General features: G+C 40.1%; 1 protein-coding gene across 4 annotated transcripts; it reads right to left on the bottom strand.

The window, feature by feature from the left end:
* Positions 1-650: 650 nt before the first annotated feature.
* Positions 651-18,967, bottom strand: map3k7 (mitogen-activated protein kinase kinase kinase 7). 4 transcript variants are annotated; one of them, XM_079474668.1, is made up of 17 exons: positions 18,204-18,915; positions 17,724-17,834; positions 16,290-16,355; positions 16,045-16,090; positions 15,611-15,749; positions 13,334-13,458; positions 11,998-12,126; positions 9,110-9,240; positions 8,924-9,005; positions 8,696-8,802; positions 8,469-8,613; positions 7,789-7,869; positions 5,816-5,883; positions 3,639-3,702; positions 3,118-3,179; positions 2,638-2,753; positions 651-2,530 (listed from the first exon to the last, which is right to left on the bottom strand). In XM_079474668.1, the coding sequence occupies exons 1-17, from the start codon at positions 18,288-18,290 to the stop codon at positions 2,350-2,352; spliced, it is 1,740 nt and encodes a 579-aa protein (XP_079330794.1). In that variant the 5' UTR covers positions 18,291-18,915; the 3' UTR covers positions 651-2,349. The 4 variants fall into 4 exon arrangements, with proteins under 4 accessions (XP_079330794.1, XP_079330793.1, XP_079330795.1 ...); XM_079474667.1 differs by having other exon boundaries at positions 11,998-12,122; positions 13,330-13,458; positions 18,204-18,913; XM_079474669.1 differs by lacking the exon at positions 7,789-7,869 and having other exon boundaries at positions 18,204-18,967.
* Positions 18,968-20,771: the final 1,804 nt, after the last annotated feature.

Here is a 20,771-nt window from a genome sequence, read left to right as displayed (position 1 = left end):
CCATGATCTCAAGCCACTACATTGAATGGAAGCTTGTGACTTTTTTTGTCAAAACTTGAAATGTAAATTTTCAGAGAATGTATTTGTATTTGAATGTATATTCATCATGTTTATATTTGACTCAACCCCTGATGATAGATTCCATACATCATAAAAATATCAAATATGTAAACAAAAAAAGTGCGTCATGGATCTGACACGTTGTTGAGGATGCATGTCTTTGAGAGTATTTCTGTGAATTAAAATGTTCAAACCAGAAGCAATAACACGCGACTAAGAGAGAATAATGGCTTATTATAGACCGCAAAATAGTTCATTTTAATTTTTCCATATGCCCATTTATGAGGAATTTGGAAAGTTATGGATGTGACTATTCACATATCTGTATTTTGGTTTGCTAGGAAAATTTGAGATTTCACATGAGGGTTTGAACCTCTGATAAATCAGTGTGACGAATTTGATATTTTCATCTTAAGGTTTGACATTTACATGGAATTGCCTAGGAATAAAACACCTGACAACGAACAACAAAATGAACAAACCATCAATCATCTACACGGTTCAAGATGTATTGAAATGTTTGTGATTGGCTGGCTATGAAGCACGGTATTGATTCCATCATTAAAACTGCACAAAAACTAAACCCCAAAGAAATGTTTACCGGTTCGATTTATTTCAAGATGCGACCTTCACCTGTGTATTCCCGTTCCCAATAGCTTAAGAAATCAGACATCTTATTTACAGCACATTGTACAGAAACTTATTAGGAACATAAAAAAACAATACACCACTTCACTGTTGAACAGAAAGAACAAGGATTTCTGGGAAAACAAGATCTTGAACATCTATCTCTTTACCACGCTCATGAGTTTTACAATGAGTGTTCTTCAAAATCAGTGATCACCAGTATTGGCTGGATTGTGCAAAACATGGGTTGAGTGAGTGAGTGAGTGAGTGGGTGGGGTGGTTCCGTGAGTAAACAATATGTGATTTCTAACCAAATTCATGGCTAACAACATCATGACTTAAATAAAATACAGGCATGAATAACTAAACGAACAGAAATGGTGATTTCTGCAGCATATTGACGGCAAAACTCTGTCCGTACTTCGGCATGCATCACCTTCTTGATTTCATTCATATTGCAAGCCTTATTAAAAAAGCCACTCTCGTTTCTATACCGAGTTACATCGAGCTTGCGGCGAAACAACAAAACAAGTCAAGTAAATGCAAGCAATTCAATGCTAAGGCATCATGTGAACTAAGAATACATAAATTAAACTCATAGTGACAGAATAAAACTATGAAGCGTCTCTGAAAACCCTGGATAAATTACCATCAAGTTAGATAAAGAAAGATACACGACAGAGCAAAGAAACAGGAGAATACTGAAGTCATGATAAAAATGTTTCTACTCACAATCTCATAAGTCCCTTTGTTAGTTTTGGCTCAGTCCTTAAACTGGCCTCATTCAGAGTGACGCAAGGGACGTTAAAAGAAGCCGATTACAAGTATTTTCGTATACACGCGCAGATCTTCCCTGTGTTTTAACACCGAGTCGACATGCAAGGCATTTGTAAGATACATCCCCCAATTTAAACTTATACTGACATTATGACAGCAACACTTTTTAGGGTAGACAAATAGAAAACGGATGTCTGTAGCACTTTTTTTTGCATAAAAGGGTTTAAAAGTACTTAAAATAAGTGGAAGCCATAAAACAAGAATCTAAAATGAAAACCTGTAAAATTAGCTTTTGTGTCTATGTAACTAACGTAAAGCCGCTTTCACATTCTCAAGGATCAACACCTAATGGAAGGGAATGAGGTAAACCTCGCGAGGAATTCCGGGATGTTAGAGAAAGAGTTAAAAACTGACATTTCCGAGGGCATACGTTTCTTTTTTGTTTATCCTCCCGTTGAACATCTCTGCACTTCTAATAGAGACTTCAGAACCCATAAGATATAAGTTTCCCCCTTTTAAATGAAAAGTATTTGCTAACACACTCACGATTGCTGGCTCATTTGTCAAACAGCAGCTGTCTGCAGATCTCCTACCACAGCTTACGGCGTACTGTACATCTACGTTCTACGCCCGCCCGCCCGCTGCTGCATGCTTGTGCAGTTGAGCTCAGGGTCTCGCAGTCATGGACACCGCACAAGAGTCGTAAGGGCATGACTGCCCTTGTGGGCAGGCTGAGGTGCTTTAACAGGCAGAATAAAGGGTTTTAGGGCCAAACTACAGGTATATCCCAATGTTTGGATCAGGGGGGAATTTAGAAAGAGGACTGTGATTATAGAGTCAGTCTGGCTCTGTTACATGAAGGGAGGTTGTGTGTTTGAAGCAGGTTCATGAGGTGCCCTGTCTCTTCTGTTGCTGTGCTCTGATCAGCTCCAGTTGCTTCTTGCATTTCTGGTAGTAAGTGGACAGACTCTTGTTCTCCTCCATGAGCTTCTTGTGCTCCTGAGCGAGTCGACAAGCGTTCTGCTGATCTTTCTCGTCCTGGTCCAGTTCTGCGATCAGCTCTTTCCTACAGAGATGGACACTTATGTTATTGAATTCCGCTGTATTAGAATAGTTCAAGGCATTAGCATTGGTTACTGAATTTTTGTAACGACTGAGATCGCTCTAACTTACTTCCTCTGAATGAGCAGAGCGATTTCCGTCTGCACCTTCAGATACTCCTGTGCCATCTTACAGTGCTGCTCGAACACTGCCATCGACTCTTTGGAGTTTGGACATGGGGCCAGAGGCTGCGAGACACAAAGACATGGCTTATTCAATTATTCTCAAACGTAAAAAATGTTACACGCACTACTCACGGCAGCAAAAATATCCAAACGCCTCACTCTCAATGTGCTGCTTCATATTTATACTTCCAATTCCATCGTATAAATAGTGCCAAAAAGGCCTCGTATCACTGTGTCCCAGACTTGATTCAATTAAAGGGCTGTTTTTATACCTTGTGAATCTTTTTAGAGAGGCGAGATGCTGAGTTACCCTGGAAACCAAGCTACTGACATATACAAACAGGCATAAGATTTTCCACGCATGAGCTGTCACACTTTATCCGGGCAACGTATCAACTCCGTCATGACTATCTTTAAAACACTGTACCTGAAGCTGATGGTCCAGGGTTAGGTAGGCCATAGGGATGGAGTTATCTGAGCCATTGGTATCTACAGGAATGAGAAAAGAAGTTTGGAGTGAGAACAACAGACCTGAGTAATACTATTCAGATATAGAATAAAGTGATTTGTTGAGTGATAAACAGCTCAGGACTGTTAGCGTCAGACAGGAGAGTCCATCATTGATAAAGCTTACATAACTTCTGCAGCTCGGCTTGAGCTGGTTACCCTCACTGATTTACACACAAACAGACGAGGATGTGAACTGTTGCTGTGACCTTAGAGTTCATTCAAATCCTTAAATAAATGTTGCAATCTGCTCTATTCTGCATGTGATGTAATGCAACAAAATCCATAATTGATAAGGTTATTATACACACACATATCACACATAAAATCTTTCTGCCTGTTTGTGTGTCTATTCTGGCTATCACGGAATCTCTGCATTAGATTGATGTGTGTATGTGTCTTTATACCTGCGAGAAGATCAAGTAAAACGCTAGACTCTACCTGTCTTGTCGGGTGTAATCATCCTCACACTGGGGCTTGATGGTCTGCTGCTGTTCCTGCTCTCCTGTAATTGGTCAAACAATATGTCATGAATAAACATTGAAAAATCAGAATTTTTATTTTGTAACAAATAGGTCTTGTGAGGGGGATGGAAGTTTTCCCACGTTTAATAGATGTGCGAATACACCAGTTAGGTGGAGGTTTATGTGGCCATGCACATTTTGTATTTGAATTTAGCAGAAAATATTACTCTTGATAAATAAAATCAACAACAACAACACAGTACTATGACAGTTTACACATAGAAGCAAAAAAGAATATATAAAAAATACATTTGTAGATGACATTCACCCTATGCAGTGCTTATTTTCATCTGCAACATTAGATCTTTACATCTTTCCTTTTCTATGACTTAAACATATGGCTAAAATTGTGTTCAATATTAATGAAATATATAAAATAGCACAATATAAACTTCTATGTTTATTTATAAAACAAAAAAGATGGACATTGCACCTGCCTTTTCTGCTTCAAAAAGCTTAGTTTATTATTAATTTTAGGGATGCTCCGAAATGAAAATTCTTGGCCGAAGACAAAACATGTTTTTTGCATTTCTTCTATTTATTTAGCCTATTTTTTCACTGCATAGCCTGAATGATCAAAATGTGCTTTTTACATTTTATCTTGCTTTATCGATATAAAAGATCTTAAAATACAAGACCAGGTAAAACAAATATTGAGCCCTCTCCCTTATTTAACGGACTTAACTGACTGTAGAACGAATGTAATGTGCTCTGTTCGCATACAACATAGTAGTTCATTAAAAAGTGTCATTTAACATAAGCCAACATCCATGCAAGCAATGCATGCTGACAACTCGCTTCTCTCTAAACTCCGTCCACAAAAGCTGACTGTCTGTTCTCTCAAAAGGTGTACCAGGGATGCACAGACATAGCTTCACATTCCAAGTTGTTAAGTACAGGGAACTGTGTGCACGCCACCGCAGTGCGATGTCAAAGGAAGTCGGGAGTGGCGGGGCTTCGGACCGCACGCTCCCGTCTGAAGTAGGCTACAGTCTACTGGTAACAAAGCTTTTAAATGCTTCCACACACTGCCGACATGTTTGCTGCATTAATATAGCGTGCCCGTCTCTCTCTCCACGCTGGTTGCTGCATGATCGCATCAGACATGTTCACTTATTATTTTCGGCCAAATAATTTTGCTTGCTGAACATTCGGTGCATCCCTAATTAATTTAGTAATGATACAACAAAAAAGTTAAAGTACAAATTCACTTATATTAAACAAACTTTGTTATTTCAAAAAGGTCTCGCCTTCTAGACATGACAAACATGGCGTCCCACTGTTGTCACATGACTCTTGTTGCTCTATGCTGCGACTGCTGTTTATGCTGAAACAAGTGGACTTGCTTCACAAAGTGTTGGTTCCGTTGTCCAACTGAACTTTGTTATTCTTAAAAAAAATCAACGCTGGGCAGGTAACGTAATTGGTAGATAGCCACCCACCATGTAACACCAGCAACGTCGACAACTACTGACCCATCCCTATTGCATACGAACATATTTTAGATTTGATGTGAACGTTTGGTGCAGAAACTAAACATCCTTCACACTTTTAGGCGAAATTTAAGAAACCATTTAGAAAAAACTTGAACAACAAGGATGCGTTTGCATATTATTAACTGCAGGCATTAACTTGCCAATGCGACTGTAAAAATGTGGGTCTCTGTATGTGTAAAGGCAAAAACTTTACAACACAAACAAAAAAACCAGCGTCAAGAACACACAGCAGTCTGCTGCTCACTTCAACTAAACTGAACTTGGCTTTCCTAAGAGGACAATTGTAAAATAACAAGCTAAACGATTTTAGGATCGTGTTTGGGATACACACAGCCCGTTTAAAGCCACTTGGAAAAAATCTACTCACAACACCTCGCTCTCTTTCTCTCCTTCATCTGATAAGCTACTGCTTCCTCCCACTGCACATTCAGATAGGAGATCTCCTTCCAAAATAAAATACCTTTGTGATGCGCACAAGATAAGCTAACAACAAAAAAGACCTTGTTCTGTCTGACACACCATTTCTTGACGTGCCTAAACAATTCCCGGTTCCTTTCCGACTGTACGACTGCAAATGTGTGAGAGCGGAGCATCTTACCTGATTGGACTCCGTACCAATGGCAGGAAGGTCCTGCACCGATCGCCGTCTGTGAGGCTCGCAGGTCGCTGTGAAAAAGTACATTTGGGGAGAGAGAAGAAACAGACAAAAGAAGAATCTGATAAGTTTTGGTAGTGTAAGTGCTCTCGCAAAGAGGGATGTGACACTCAGACAGCTGCACTGATCTAATCCCACTCACTACCAAGACAGCAGTTCCTGTTACGCTGCCTTCACGTGACCAGACCCCTGAAATACTCATGCACAAAAACAGAAAAACCACACCTACAGGATCACACAGACAGTATTGATTGGACAGCTCCCATCATGGTGTGAGGATTGCGAGTTTGGGTTTATGGTAAGATGAAGAATCAATGGTGATAGGAGCTGTTCTATCAATCATGACTATAAAAAATCATATAACAGAGGATTACTAAATGTCAAACTTGAACAAACGTCCTTACAGACAAACTAGGATTCAGGTAAAGAATGTAGCACAGTACCAGCAGAGATGAAAAGTAACCAATTTCGATAGATGGTGACAATTTGAGCAAGAAAAAGCAAGATCCAAATGATATTAAACATTTTGTGTTATGCAGAATTTGTGGAGGACGAATGAAATTAATACGGTTTGTAACAAACCAAAAAATGTATATCACTTCAAAACCTATAGAAAAAGTATAGCACTTAAAGGAATAGATCACTCGAGAATAACATTTTTACTTTTCGATCAACTGTCCCACAAGTGGCAAAACTGCCTACTAATCCAGTCTACCAGATCAAACCAGTAAACCTAATTTCTCTTTGCGCTCCCATAAAGGACATGACACACGACAAATCTAGAGGTTTATCCACCCAGACACTAGCCACATTTATAAATTACCATTTAGATCACTTCACAGCTTGGATAAATATTTTTTTAAGTTTAAGGCTTTAAACAGTGTTTTTGTCCACATTACTGTCAGGTGTTGAAACAATGGTTTGTGCTAACAGACCTTATGTCACAGAACCAAACGTTTAACCCAAACATGCTGTAATACAGTTCATGATCTTTGTGATTTGACTAGAAACCGCCTATTCCAACTACACATAAAAAAAGAACATACGTAACATGCCATTGAATCTGTTGAAATGAAAACCTATTGTCAATGATTAGGTCAATTCCATGTCAAAATGATGAGAATAACAGAAATGATTGACAGGTTAAGAGCATGCATGCAGGAGGGCTACAATCCAGATGGCGGTCCCAATTTTCTCCTCCCTACGCCAAATTAACAACCGCTTCATCAAGCGACTCCTGCTTCCGACTATTTTATTCCCACTTTGCGATCCTTCACTGTCCCCATTTTCTTCGCCTTTATTAGGGATGATGATAATAATAGCGATGACCCTCAATGTGAAGGAGATTCATTACCACATCCGCTGAATTAATGAACGAGTTAATACATGTGTGCACATGGAGGAGGAAAGAAAGAAAAGCAGAGCGTTTGCCGTCATCCTTTCTGCAGACAAGGACGACCTAAAGGTGAGTGTGTGGCGGCTGAGAAAGAGAGAGACATCGGCTGATTTCATCTGCAATGAAGCCAAACAGGATGAGAAAGGCCAATGAGACTGCATGTCCATCCGCATCCGCACGCATTTGCCACTTGTTTTTTGTTTAAATTTCTGTTTTTAGAAATATATTTGTTTATTAAAAAATGCTGATCAGCACCTCATGGCTAGAGGTATATGCGAGGATGAAGTGGGTAAAAAGTCACATCCTTCAGTTAACTACAATAAAAAAAGGTAGAAAGAAAGAGGAAAGAGATTGGAATGGGTGTAACTCCAGATTCACAGTCCTCATCAAATTAGTTCAACGCGTCTTGTGATGGGGATGTGTGTCATCCTGGAGTAACATCCAAAGCGAACTCATGCGCCACAGTGAAAACCTTCTCCGATTAAGAGCTGTTTGCTGGGAGCACCCGAACTCCCGGTACCTGTGACGATGATCTTGGGAATGTCCAGAATGGTGCCATGTGATGCTGTTTTACGGTGACCTCGCTTATATAGTGGACGTACTGCAAAAACACACATACAGACACGCACATGTAGCGACGACCACAAAGGCATGCAGACAACGTGTGTAACACTTGACAGTGGGAGAGAGAGTGTAACACATCAAGGAAAGGGTTAGGGAAGTGTCTCTGCGTTCTTCGCTTGCATTAGCATATACATGCAACATATTAACATTCATGCAGAGGCAGGAAGGCTGCTGGAACTACAGATTGACACGGCATGGGCTGCAGAGGGATGGGTCACAGGAAGAATGGAGATGCCATGCAATGAGCTTTTTGTATCTGATGTATGTTTGTGTGCACTGGGGTCACTCTGGTACACCGGTGTTTGCGCATCTCAGCCAGTGTGAGCATTGAGAAGTAAGGTCAATATCTAGAAAAGGACACTGTTAACGGTGCCTGTCATGTTAATGTGTGAACCTAAAAACTTTGAGATTGATGACAGAAATATTAAAGTGTGTCGTTCACAAATACATCACTGGTCTTGCATCCATTGAAAACTAAATCCACATAATAAACAAATCAATGTGTTTGGTGGAAAGACTAGCATTTTGGGATTGCAATGACACTTAACAAAAAAGTATTGAAAACGCAAACATTACCTGTGGACGCAAAGGGCAATCTGGGCTCTAGTTCGGAGAGATCAGCACTCATTCGTTTGCTGTCGGAAGGCAGACAGTGCGACCTGCCAGAAAGACTCTCTACACTTCCTCCTCTGGAGAGAGGAAGACCAGGCCTCAATGGGTCCTGAAACAAACACAAGGAAGGATTAACTCCTCATTTTGGATTTACTAATCTTTTAGGGTTCAAAAAACTGCTGTTGTGCTACCTTTGGTTTATATGGAAACTTGATGGTGTCATTACTGCCAGGGGAGTTGGTGTGCTCCATGTTTATATCATTCTTGTTGCTGGTGCATGTGTAATCCATATATGAACCTGAATTAAAGAGTAAAACTAGTTAATTCATCTTTTAATAAATAATAAATTCATCTGAAAAGTGTCCATTTTAACAACCACGGTGACAGATCGCCCAAGGTACTTGTGAGGTACTCTTTACCTGTGCTGGTGGCAGAGTTACTCTGGCCTTCATCTGAATACTGATAGGGGTACTGAAGGGGCTCTTCTGATCCTGGGAAATACTGGGCGGATAAAACAGAATAAAATGTTAACGTCCTGCTGACAGCCAGTTGCAGATTGTCTGGGGTGTGCCGGCAGGCACACTGGTGTGGTGTGGCATTACTACCTTCATGAGGTGAGACATAATCTTCACTATCTCCTCCATGGAAGGCCGCTGTGATGGGTCTTTGGACCAGCATCGAGTCATCAGACTCTCTATGTGCTTCGGTAGGTTCTTAATGAGAGGTGGACGAGTGCCTGCAGACCGATAGATGACAGACTATCATTTAAATACTATCATCCACAACGGTCTTCATTCAGATCATTGATAAATTAGTGACAGGAGCCAGTTAGGGGCAACTGCAATTTATATATACACACTGTGCGGCTCCATCAGATTAACTCTTTCCCCGCCAGACTTTTAAAAAAACATTTTTAACATTTTCACAAAATTTTCAAGGCTCACGGTACATTTTCTGTAATTGATTTATGGACAAACAATAATGATTCATTTGAAACAAATCAAATGAAAGAACAGAGTCTCTGCTTTCAAACAAAAGAAACTGTATTCCTCCATCTTCATTTGTTCTTTTTTTTTTATCACCCCTCATATGTGGGTAGGCTTCTTCAAAAATGCATCCCTTTGATTAAAAAGCTGAAATGATACAAATGTTTTGGTCAAAGACTGCCCCAGATTAATTCCCGAACAATCATTAAAAACAGATAAGACATATGTTCTAGGTTTAGAGATTCTGTACTTTTTCCAAAGGTGTGTAACAGCGGCTCCTGCTGTACATCAGTACAAACACCGATTGCCATAATAACTCGTCATTGACAGGAAATGGTTGATAATTCAATGACTAGATAACCTGTCAATCAGGGACGTGCACAGGGGGGTTTGGTCAGGTTGCCCGGGCAACTGCCCATATGCCCTTCTCAACTCACGTTGCCCTTCCGAGGTGGAAAATAAATACATCATACAATGGATGCAAAATTTCACATACGTCTAGAGAAAAAAAACGCGAAAAGCCTCATTCACTTCCGTATTCGGGCAACTAAAGTAAAAGTCAGAAGGGGAAGGGCAAACTCTGTTTACGTGGGTTCAGCGCTGCACGCGACCGGCACCTGAGCTGAGCCTGCATGAGCGGCCCTAGAAGGAGATTGTCGCGGTTATGGGGTGATAAGACTCAACGTTGTCTAGGGTGGCCATATTTCTGGATTTCGTCCGGACAGTCAGGATTTTAAGCCCCCTGTCCGGCGTCCGGGGCAGCCTCAAACCAGACACTCATTTGTACTCGTTTTTGGAGTTGTCCTGAATCGGCCTAAACAAAACCCGCTTTAGAACATTTATTGGGACGCAGCAGCATTGCGTCTGACGCCGTAAGATTTCCAGTCAAACAAATGATTGGCTGAATGAGGTGTCAAATAAATATCTGATATATCATTGGTTAATAACGTAAACAAGCCTCCACGACGTGGAAGTGGAGTCCACATGCTGGCTTCGTCACATCATAATGATAACTTGCTGAAAGGTCAGACATCATTTAGTCCGGAATGGACAAAAGAGCACAACTTTATATAAAAAAACAGTAGAGACACTTTTCATGGATGTCGCTGTGAAGTGGACGTTTGTAGTCAAGGGACCTGCGACATGCCAGCACAGAAAGACAAAAGTAATCGACGAGCTGCAGGTACATCTTCCCTTAAGCTTAGGTCAAATATTCATTGCCAGACAATTAAAAAAAAAAAACGAGTAGACTGTTTCAGAATCACTGTATCATGAGACCATCGATATGATGCACAAAATTGTATTGTAGTTGCGAGTACACCAGAGTCCTATGCAATTATTCTTGCCTCACTAAATGCTGAGTGTCCTCCTTTTTTGTGTTATGGAAATAGCCACCATAACGTTGTCAGAAAAGGTGAGTTTGTGATGTATAACAAACGAACGATCATCATCATCAAGTTTTATGAAATGAATTAAAATCTTCAAAAATCCAGGCTGAGTTTGCCACGTTTAGCCTAAATGATAAGACAGATAGCTTGCAGACAAGCAGCCTGCTACTATTTTTTTTGGTAGGTAGGCATTAGGCAAACTAAGCTACGTCTCTGCTGATAGTTAGTTTCTCACATTTCGTTTGAGCAAGAAGAATTAATGATGGAAGCTATGCATCACATTAATTATTTTATTCTAAATGGTTAAACGCCTAAATCCTTTCACTATTTTGGGTATGGTTTGAAGCCAAGATGCCCACTGAAAAGAGGCGGATTCAGGAGAGGGAGAGATATTTCAGGGAGTTATGTTTTTCTGTGTTATTATTAGTACTAGTTAAGGTGATTTAGTGCTGTGCTGTATTTCAGTGTTTTACTTCTTTATATATATATAAATATATATGAATAAAGATCCTGTTATTCTCAGTCCTTCATATAGCCTGTGAAGTTTTTTTTTGGGGGGGGGGGGTTGCCCTTTTTTCAGGTCAGAGCAACTGCCCCTCAAAATTCCTGTGCATGTCCCTGCTGTCAATGGGGGGAAAGACTCAATGAAGCTTGTGTAATTGTCATCATAATGTATTAGAATAGCTTTGTGGCACATTTTGGAATAAATGGTTTAATCCTATTGTTTACATGACTCATTTTTGAAACGACAATAATGAATTTGGAATTTTAAAATGAACTACCTGTGTATAATAACACCATATTTTGCCACGACTAGAACTTTTAAGCCACAGTCACACTTGACTTTTAGTTCCATTGACTTCCATTTATACGCATTTGAATGTGTCAGCACAAAACGCAGGCCCATCTGAAGATATTCTGTATTTCACTGCATAGCAAAGTTCAAGTTTGACGAACTCTGACCTGGGAATTCATGTCATGTGAATGCGTGAGACCAGAAGATCAAAACACCACAACATGACCACTCTTTAAAGCCATTTTGCAGCACCCTCCGAACAAATGTTGCATGCTCAAAGTCTAGTGTGACCGTGGCATTAGATATGCGAGCATAAAACTCACCGCGGTGTACAGCCCACATGATGCGGAAGGCCGGGCCACCAATTTCATCGAAGGGCTTCCGACGAGTGATCACCTCCCAGAGAATGATACCCCAACTGAACACGTCACACTTCTCGCTGTAGTTACTGCCTGAAACACACACATGAGAGTCGACACTCAACAAAAAACCGACGGGAAAAGAAACAGCAAAATTAGAACATTTAAAAGAGCATTAGAAGAAACAAACAACATCCAACAACAAACAATTATGCATCTCCAGTTCCATGGATGTGGAATTAACAGTACATTTCTTATCATATTATCATATTGTTTTTTAATGTACATGTACTTTATTAATCCTACAGAAACGAGATTAGGAAAAGGAATAAGTGAATTTTAGTCTTGCTGCCATTCTAGTGTATAAAAGAGAAAATTAACATGCATTATGTACGAAAACTGAAGCAGATAAACACAACATGAACCATTTAAATTGAAAGTATAACATCAAAATGTCATTAGATGTAATAGCAAGCCTTTGGATATCTTTTCGGAAACCCAAATGTAGCTGTTGATAATAGCTTTCGGATCTTGTGTGTTGGAAAAACAAATGCCAAAATCCATTGCAGCTTGTAAACACAATAAAATAAAGACCTTAAAGATTTTTTTTAACAATTGATATTTTTTAATGGTAACACTGACATTTGCATTCAATCTCATAAAATGGAGGCAAACTGTACCACACAACACAACACAAAAAAAAATCGATTTCTCCTAAGCGTATTTTCCATTGTCCAGGGTGGGAGCACCTTAAACTTGTCAGCTCTTTTAAAGAGATGAGCTAATTTCCTCTCATCCTGCCCCAGAGAGCTCTAATTGCCCCTCTTATTATTCTTAAATTACAGCGGCTCGCACTACTATGTCTTTACGCTCCCTTGCTCTGGTCTTCTGATAATACCGCTGTCAGCGCTGCAAATGAGGAGCACAGAGTTTCCTCTGCTGGCGATGTTAGCGGTATAATAGCATGCAATTCTGCTCCTCCCCAAACAAACAAGATAACAACCTGCTCCTAATTGAGCTTTCCTTCGACCGCCCTGACAGCTGAGTGCCCCTGAACGTGTTGGGGAAAAATTGAAACCCATTAGCCGGTGATTGCCAACACACGCATTAAATTATAATGGTTTCATCCATCATGTAGGCCAGGAGCTTCTGGTTTTAGGGAAATATTTGTATGAGTAATAGTGAAGACTGAAGTAGCATAAGAGAAGAGAATTCATTACAAAGAGATGTGAAACGCTGAATGCACAATAGCATGAAGAGTGAAAGTGTGTGTTGTTTTTGTGAAGGTTCTATAACTTGCCTTCGAACACCTCAGGGGCCATCCAGGCTGCGCTTCCCTTGTTGTTGGTCATGTGTGTCTGAATATCGCACGCTGTCCCGAAGTCGCAGATCTTTAGTACCGTACCTCCAGCGACCAGGAGCAGACTAGAAAGAGCAACAAAGCCAACATAAACCAAAATGAGATCACTTTACAAAAAAATTAAGTATCATGGGTATGTCAAAGAAATACAATTTGTGTGAAAGAAATGCATTTCAAGCATTTGCAAATAAGATTTTTTTTAGTAGGCCAAGCACAACCAACGAGTCAAAGACACATGCTTTATAACATTCTAGTGAAGGTCTGAGGATGAGAACTTTCACTCTTTTATTTTAAGGAGAAATCCAGGTATACAGATGGCGAATAGCTACCCACCAACTGTGCTTCAGTTCAATTAAACACCGTCTCGGCACTTGCTGACAGTTCACGGGGTTAGATGACAGTAATATATCAAATGTTAGTTACAACCCAGTTCTTCCCGAGAACTTCATTCTAGGTGTCTGGGAGAGAAGCCAGAGGGTAGTTTCCAGGGTGTGCTGCCAGGGTCTTTTACAAACAGGCCTCGTAAATAACCAGCCCTGGCCAACACGGTACGATGCCATGATGTCAGTGATGCAGCGCAACACTTCAGAACATACGCCCTTTGAGACCACTGATATGATGAATGGATGGCAACAAAAGTCAGGTTACATTTCCATCATCGAAACTCAGAACAGCCAAAAATAAAACGAAGGCCCTGTTTATGTCTGCTATTAACATCAGTCTCAGATACGATCACACGTTTTCAGGCGAGACTGAGATACATTGTTGTTGTTTACACCTGTTATGAACATGCGTCTCAAATGCAAGTTCAATATGAGGTATTGTAATTCAAAGCAACTTAAACCTCAACATTTGGTGAGTAAATCTGTAAATCAATGGGAAAGGTTAAAAGAATCAACAACACAACTTCAAACTAAAGAACTGTAAAAAGAAGCTGTAGATGAACTGGTGATTGTGGGTGCCTTAGAATCCAAACCAACTTTACACGGAGTACTAACATGGAATAACTCTATAGTGACAACAAAAGGGCATTTCACATTGCGTTTAACTCCGGGTTATCTTCCTTCTAAACACCGATTGTCCCGCATTTTAACCGGGGTTATGAAACCTAGCTCTGAAGCAGGGTAGCACCGTTTTTGCAGGGTTAACCCTGCATTGCGGTGCCAAACGTGTGCAGTGTGAAACGAAGCCGGGGTAGAATGATTGGATCAGACGCTTAGCAACGGACACCCACTCAAAAACTGAACAGCACTTGCCTCATTTCATAAGCTGTGCACAGTCACAGAAACTGAGTGCGCTTTGCATACAATCCTTTAAGTGTTTTTTTTTTATTTGAGTAAGTAACGTCTTAGGAGGCTTAAAACAGCCAAAAAGGATTTGTGAGGCTTCATTTCTCTCAGATGTGGAACAACAATTTTTTTGGTTATTTAAGGTGACCGTGCCCTAGAGGTCTTCAAGGGTCCAAAAATGTGGACCTGAACCCAAAGAGACCCGTGATTGTGCTACACAGAGACGAATATTTTGAAAGTTGGATAATAGGATTTGGACCCGACCAGTTAAAACCGAACCCGTACGGGTCCTAAGTGAAGACCTCTACCGTGCACTATTTTTCAATCATGACTGTTGACACCGCAAATAATATACAAATAAGAATGTTAACCCAGGCTTTAGTGATGCACAATGTGAAACATCAGGTTATGAATACCCAAGGTTATCTCTTAACCCCTGGCAAATTATAAGATGTGTGAAACGTGAAAGATAACCAAGGTTTCTGTTTACCTTGGGTTTAGAGTAAAGGCCATTGCACATTGAGTCCCAAATATCTGAATGTTAAAAAGTAAATACGACCTCACATTGCAATCACATATATACACTGCCTCCGATATTTTCGGCCGTCATTAAAAAATTCTGACTGGGTTCGATTTTCTACGTTTTCGTGTCCGTAGCAAGCATTTTGACAGGCCGATTTGATAATTCAGACACACCGTACAAACTAGCACCAAATACGAATAAACGCATACGAACGTTTCGGACTGCATGTGCAAAGACCTTAACCCGGTGGTAAGGACCCAAAAGCCCTAAAGTCTATTAAAATGACCTGTAAATACTTCAGAAATTAGATGTTTTCCAGTGAAACATGTTTAAGTGAAGAAGGTGTGCGTGTGTTGAAGAAGGACCGTGTGGTGCTATGAGACTGAGATAGCAAGTGGTGCATACTTGGGAGGTTTAAGGTCCCTGTGAATGAGAGCCTTTGGTTTCATGCCGTGGAGATAGGCAACCCCTTGAGAACACTGCAGGCACCAGCTCATGGCGTGAGATGCAGTGTAATGAGGGAGGGGCTCTGCGCCGTGCAGCACTGTCAAACACAGAACACAAAATATTAAACAAAATCAAACACACATGCTAAAACATCCAGGACAATTAATGAACATGTAAAATTGCATGCTAAATATGCTGCAAAAGAGAACAGTTTACACATTTTTGCACACTACTGAAGGGTACTTTTACATTAGTCACATTACCAAAAAGTATAGCGCAACCTCAAGATTGACTGTACAAGACGACACATTTAACTTAATGTGTGATAATTATATTAATATATATTAATGATATTTTCTTAAGTGAGGAAAAAGTGCACCAAAATAACTTACCATTATACAGTGAACCCCCTTCTGCATATTCCATCACCAAACATACCTGGAGAAAGATTTCCAGTAAAGGACTATTAGCATGTGATAAAGCCCAAAACCTGTCATTTAGCAAAGATCTCTACGGACAAAGCTACAGTAACAACACAGTAGAGTTAAATATAGACTTCTGTTCAAATAGATAACTGAACTTCTGATCTGCACTACAACCTGTTTAAACCCACATGCAGAATGTTTAAGAGACTTACCGGGTTATTGCAGGAACCATACAGCTTTACAATGTTGGGGTGATTTACACGAGACAGTTGGCGAAGCTAGAGCAGAGAGAATGAGTAATTCTGTCAATCAAATAATAATACGTTTTATTTATATAGCGCCTTTCCAGGGCTCTAGGACACTTTACAGTAAACAAACAACAATAAAGGCAATTGACAAAGACAGCAGACAAAACAACAGTAAATGGGGCGGCACATAAATAAAAAAATAAATTAAAAAAGACCCTTAAGATAGTCTGTCAAACTAACATAAATAATGTGTCCACAGTACTGCTCATAAATGATCAAGGATTGGAATGCACAACACGTCTTTTGCTCAGATTTGTGTCCGATCTTTAGTCAGGACAAGTTGACCATTGTAGTAAAGTCTGTGCCAATCTGCAGATTTTGGGCATTCCGCCTGGACACAGTTTCAGACGATGATTCCATCCAGTCAGAGGATATCTTATTATGTTTGATGTATTGGGCCGATTTAAGAACACATACAGCATCAGAGATATATCTCTCTTCTGTAAGGCAGCGCAATAAAATAAAAATTACTGGAAAGAGGTATGCGGTGTGTTGTTCTGAAAAATCAGAAAACAAGAGCAAAACCATAAGCTTTATATTGAGAGAAAAAACGAATTATCACAACTCACACTTGTCCACTTGTTCAACATTAATAAACTCTATTTCTTTATGAGCCAAAAAACATGGTTTTAAATAATAGTTGAAACATGGAAACATTGTAGGAGAGAGCTCTGTGAAGGCACGAACATATAAAACGCAATATCTTTGCAGATTGTGATCGTGTTAAAAAATAAAAACACAAAGTAGCATAACACAACTTTGGTCAAAACAGATGCTAAACACACTTGGCAAAAGAGCTTTGTTATGGTTTCCACTGTGTCAATCATCACAATGTAAGTGAGTGGTGTTGCACACACACACAAATAATTTTAGGCATTAACTAAGGGTTCTGTTTAGAAATTATAAGTCGTGTAGTGCAGGGGTTTTCAAACTTTATTATGCCACGGACCCCCAAATAAGATGAACCTAATGTGAGAGTCCCTTTTCTAAAATACGTTACCATCTACAAGTTTTTATGTGTAAGGAAACATTAAATAATAATAATTTTCAATTCAAATGTATTTGTGCTGTAGCAGCTTTCACCTTGAGTGTGAAAAAGAAACAATAATGATAAAAACTCACTAGACAGATAGAAATATACACTATGCATGTAGCAAAAAAAGGACTTTCAATTTTTCTTTATCTTTTTTCCATGCAATTTTCTGGGGACCCTTTGAAACCTTCTGGAGGCCCCCGGAACCCAGTTTGAAAACCCCCGGTGTAGTGTATTTCAGCCTAAAGTGTGGCTTTCTAACCAAAGACACCGGTGTGAACAAGTAAAGCTGAATATGACAGTACCTCCACAATGAAGGCATTTCTTTCAGATTCACTTTCTATAGTCTTGATGGCCACATCTCTAGCTTTCCACTTGGCCTTACACACAACACCGAACGCCCCTCTGCCCACCACCTAGAAAACACAACACATTTATATGGGACAACATAGCACAACGTAATGCAAAAGAGTAGTTTAGAACAAACCTAACACCACAGTCTACATATAGAGCTACGTGCAACAGTATAAATGAGTTTTACAAAACAAACTTAAGTTACATTTCATTAGACAGCACGATCAAAAACAACAACCTACGAAAAGAAACGATCAAAACGTTAAACTAATGGAAACTTTGAAGTTATGCAGATACATGTCAGGTGTCTCAATGCTAGCAGGGCTACAGTGGGGCTGTTTCCATGACATTTATACAATGCCACGCTCCCGTCAACATCTTGAATACTACTTAATATAAGTTACTTATCTTATATTAGTCGTGTGACTTACCTCTTCGACCTCAATATCGGCATATTCTATCTCCTCAAACGGGTACACGGGTGGCGTTTCCAGCATATCGGCGGAGGGCATAGACATCGCTAGATCGCTAGCCAGCTAACCATTAATACATAAAAGACTTTATAGTCCTAAAAGGCCCCAGCACTCACACCCGAACGGTTTCTATGATAAAGCAGGGAGCTGGAGCACCTCTTTTCTCGACAAGGTCCGCATTACACAGCGATACGAGTAAAATAAGTCACTTTAAAAACTCGGTTAGCGGCTAACGAGCTAACCTGTCAACCTAACTGTTAGCTTAGCGGCTATGGAGGCTCCGAACGAGCATAAAGTATGCCAGGTATGCCAACTGCGGGTATCCCGTCGTGTGTGCGCGGTAGTGCTAACGTTAGGCCGCTTGTTGGCCGTTTGCGGTGGTGAGGTCGACGGATCTCCCCTCCGCGCAACGCTCACTCCACACCGCTGCTGCTCCGCACATCGGCCTCTTCTATATCCCTGAAAGCACGGTTGGATAAAACACGCTTTACGCGTCCCGGTCACCAGGATAAAACATCCGACCCATCGGACGTGGGGCTAGAACTTGGACGCTCTTGCCTCCATTGGCTAGTTTGTTTTTCTTTTTTTCGGATAGGGGTTGCTTAAGCTCCAGGAAGTGTGTGCTCTCTTGTATCGTGCCCCCTCTAGACTATGCCAGCTGAAATGTCTCCAAGATCGGGAGTGAAGCAAGGCCTGCCAAAATTATTACTAAGTTAGTTGTTACAGGTTATTGAGGATTTATTGATTTTTAAAGGTGTGTCTGCGCCTACTCGGAAGCCTCAAGAACTAAATACTAAAAAATCTTATTTCATATGATGTTGGAGAACATACAGTCCTTCAATACAACTATTGCATGATAACTAGTATGCACAAGTTTGGATTTACGTTATAACACGTTCTCTAAATAGTTTTCCAGGACTGCATAAGTCTTAGCCACTGCTTTATCAACAATCATTAAGTGATTTAACATTCCCCACAAAGATGCTAATTTAATCCATGAAGCGCATTATTGTATGTCAATTTCAACTAACTTTCCACCTATACGAGTTTATTTGTTCAGTGTTTGTCACCTGGAATGGCATAAGATCAATTCAAATCTGCTTAGCAACCTAATCGCATGACCTCAGTGATCTAAATATAAACCCAGAATTTCAACAATCATTTTGTGACAGCTGAAAATAATACCCCTCTTCATCACTGGAAAAACGCTGATGGAAAAAGATAAACAAGCTTTGTTCATATGCAAACAAGTGTGCGGAGATGAAGCAACCCTTTCCAACTGCGACTTCCATCTCTGGGCAACTGGTGACCATTTTCACAGTGAGTTTTATGGACAGAATAACTGACCCGCCTGTCGTTTAAATGAACAGTTCACCAAAAATACAAATTCAATCACAACCTATACAACTCTTTTTGTGGCACACAACAGTAGATATTTCGAGGAATGTCTCGGGTTTTGTGTCTATACAATGGAAGTCTAGGGGCCAGCGTTGTTTGGTTAACAACCTTCTTCAAAATATATTTCTTTGTGTTCGGCACCAAGGTTTTGAATGACATGAGAGCGAGTAAATGACAAAATCGTTTTATTTTTGGGTGAACTATCCGACAGGCCTTTGTAAAGATGGGCATGGTGTCGTATCATAACCTTAATATCTCCTGTCCTCAAAAAATAAACACAAACCGGTCATACATAAACATAATTGTCGACTTCTCAGTACATTATAATGAATGTCATCAATTCACTTGTGCATATTACCATTATGATGATGCATTGATAGTAATTAAGCTGAGCGGGTAGGCTATATTGAATTGTGGGCACAAAGGTACCGTTTCTGTCCCACTGTAATAATAAGGGTTTAATGACAAAGGCAAATGGCTCATTAGAATGGTCTTTCACGTCCGTCTGCAATATCGCTTGGCATATGGTGTGGGATCTGCAATATGAACTGAGGATATTTGCTTACCTCGTGTTGCAAGGTTGTCTCACAACACTTCCCTCATAAGCTTGTTATTTTGCGAGATGTGAGAACAGGCATCATTTTGAATAATCAGTACCATTCAGACATCTGTGCGCATCAACCTGCCAACAATTGGAGAGCGCTTTGGGTTTAATTTACCATGCAAACTTCATAGATCAGTCCTGTGAGTCCTGCAAAGGCTTCTATTCTTTCAGTCCTGCTTTGTTTTCTCAGCACATGGTGGCGCTGGTGCTCTATTCATATTACATCTCAGCCAGACTGAAGCACTTCATTACCTTCACTATGATAAAGCATTGAACCAGGCAGAGAACGCATAGGCACATATGCATTACTCTCATTCTCTCAATTAGAATAAATTCATTAATTTCCCAATGCCGGTATCAGCACTCTGTTGAAGTGGAAATAATCCTTCGCCTCTAATAAGTTGATTGATTGCATAATTTTTCAGCAGCTGACAAACATTTGTCTTTCGTTTATGGCTTTTTCGATGCTGTAAGCTCTTAAGCTTGGCATTATGAATATCCATGTCCCAAATAAGGCAAACATT

This window comes from Barbatula barbatula, assembly GCF_947034865.1.
Source record: "Barbatula barbatula genome assembly, chromosome: 15".
In the NCBI taxonomy this organism is placed as follows: domain Eukaryota; kingdom Metazoa; phylum Chordata; class Actinopteri; order Cypriniformes; family Nemacheilidae; genus Barbatula; species Barbatula barbatula.
Note: the sequence above shows the minus strand (reverse complement) of the source record. Positions and strands in the feature narration are given on the sequence as shown.

Bases quoted from the DNA above. Each gene is read 5' to 3' on its own strand.
- map3k7 (XM_079474668.1), bottom strand. From the start codon at position 18,290: ATGTCTATGCCCTCCGCCGATATGCTGGAAACGCCACCCGTGTACCCG. The intron at 17,835-18,203 runs GTAAGTCACACG...TGTGTTTTCTAG, and splicing joins CCGATATTGAGGTCGAAGAG to GTGGTGGGCAGAGGGGCGTT. The intron at 7,870-8,468 runs GTAATGTTTGCG...GTGTTTTTGCAG, and splicing joins ATTGCCCTTTGCGTCCACAG to TACGTCCACTATATAAGCGA.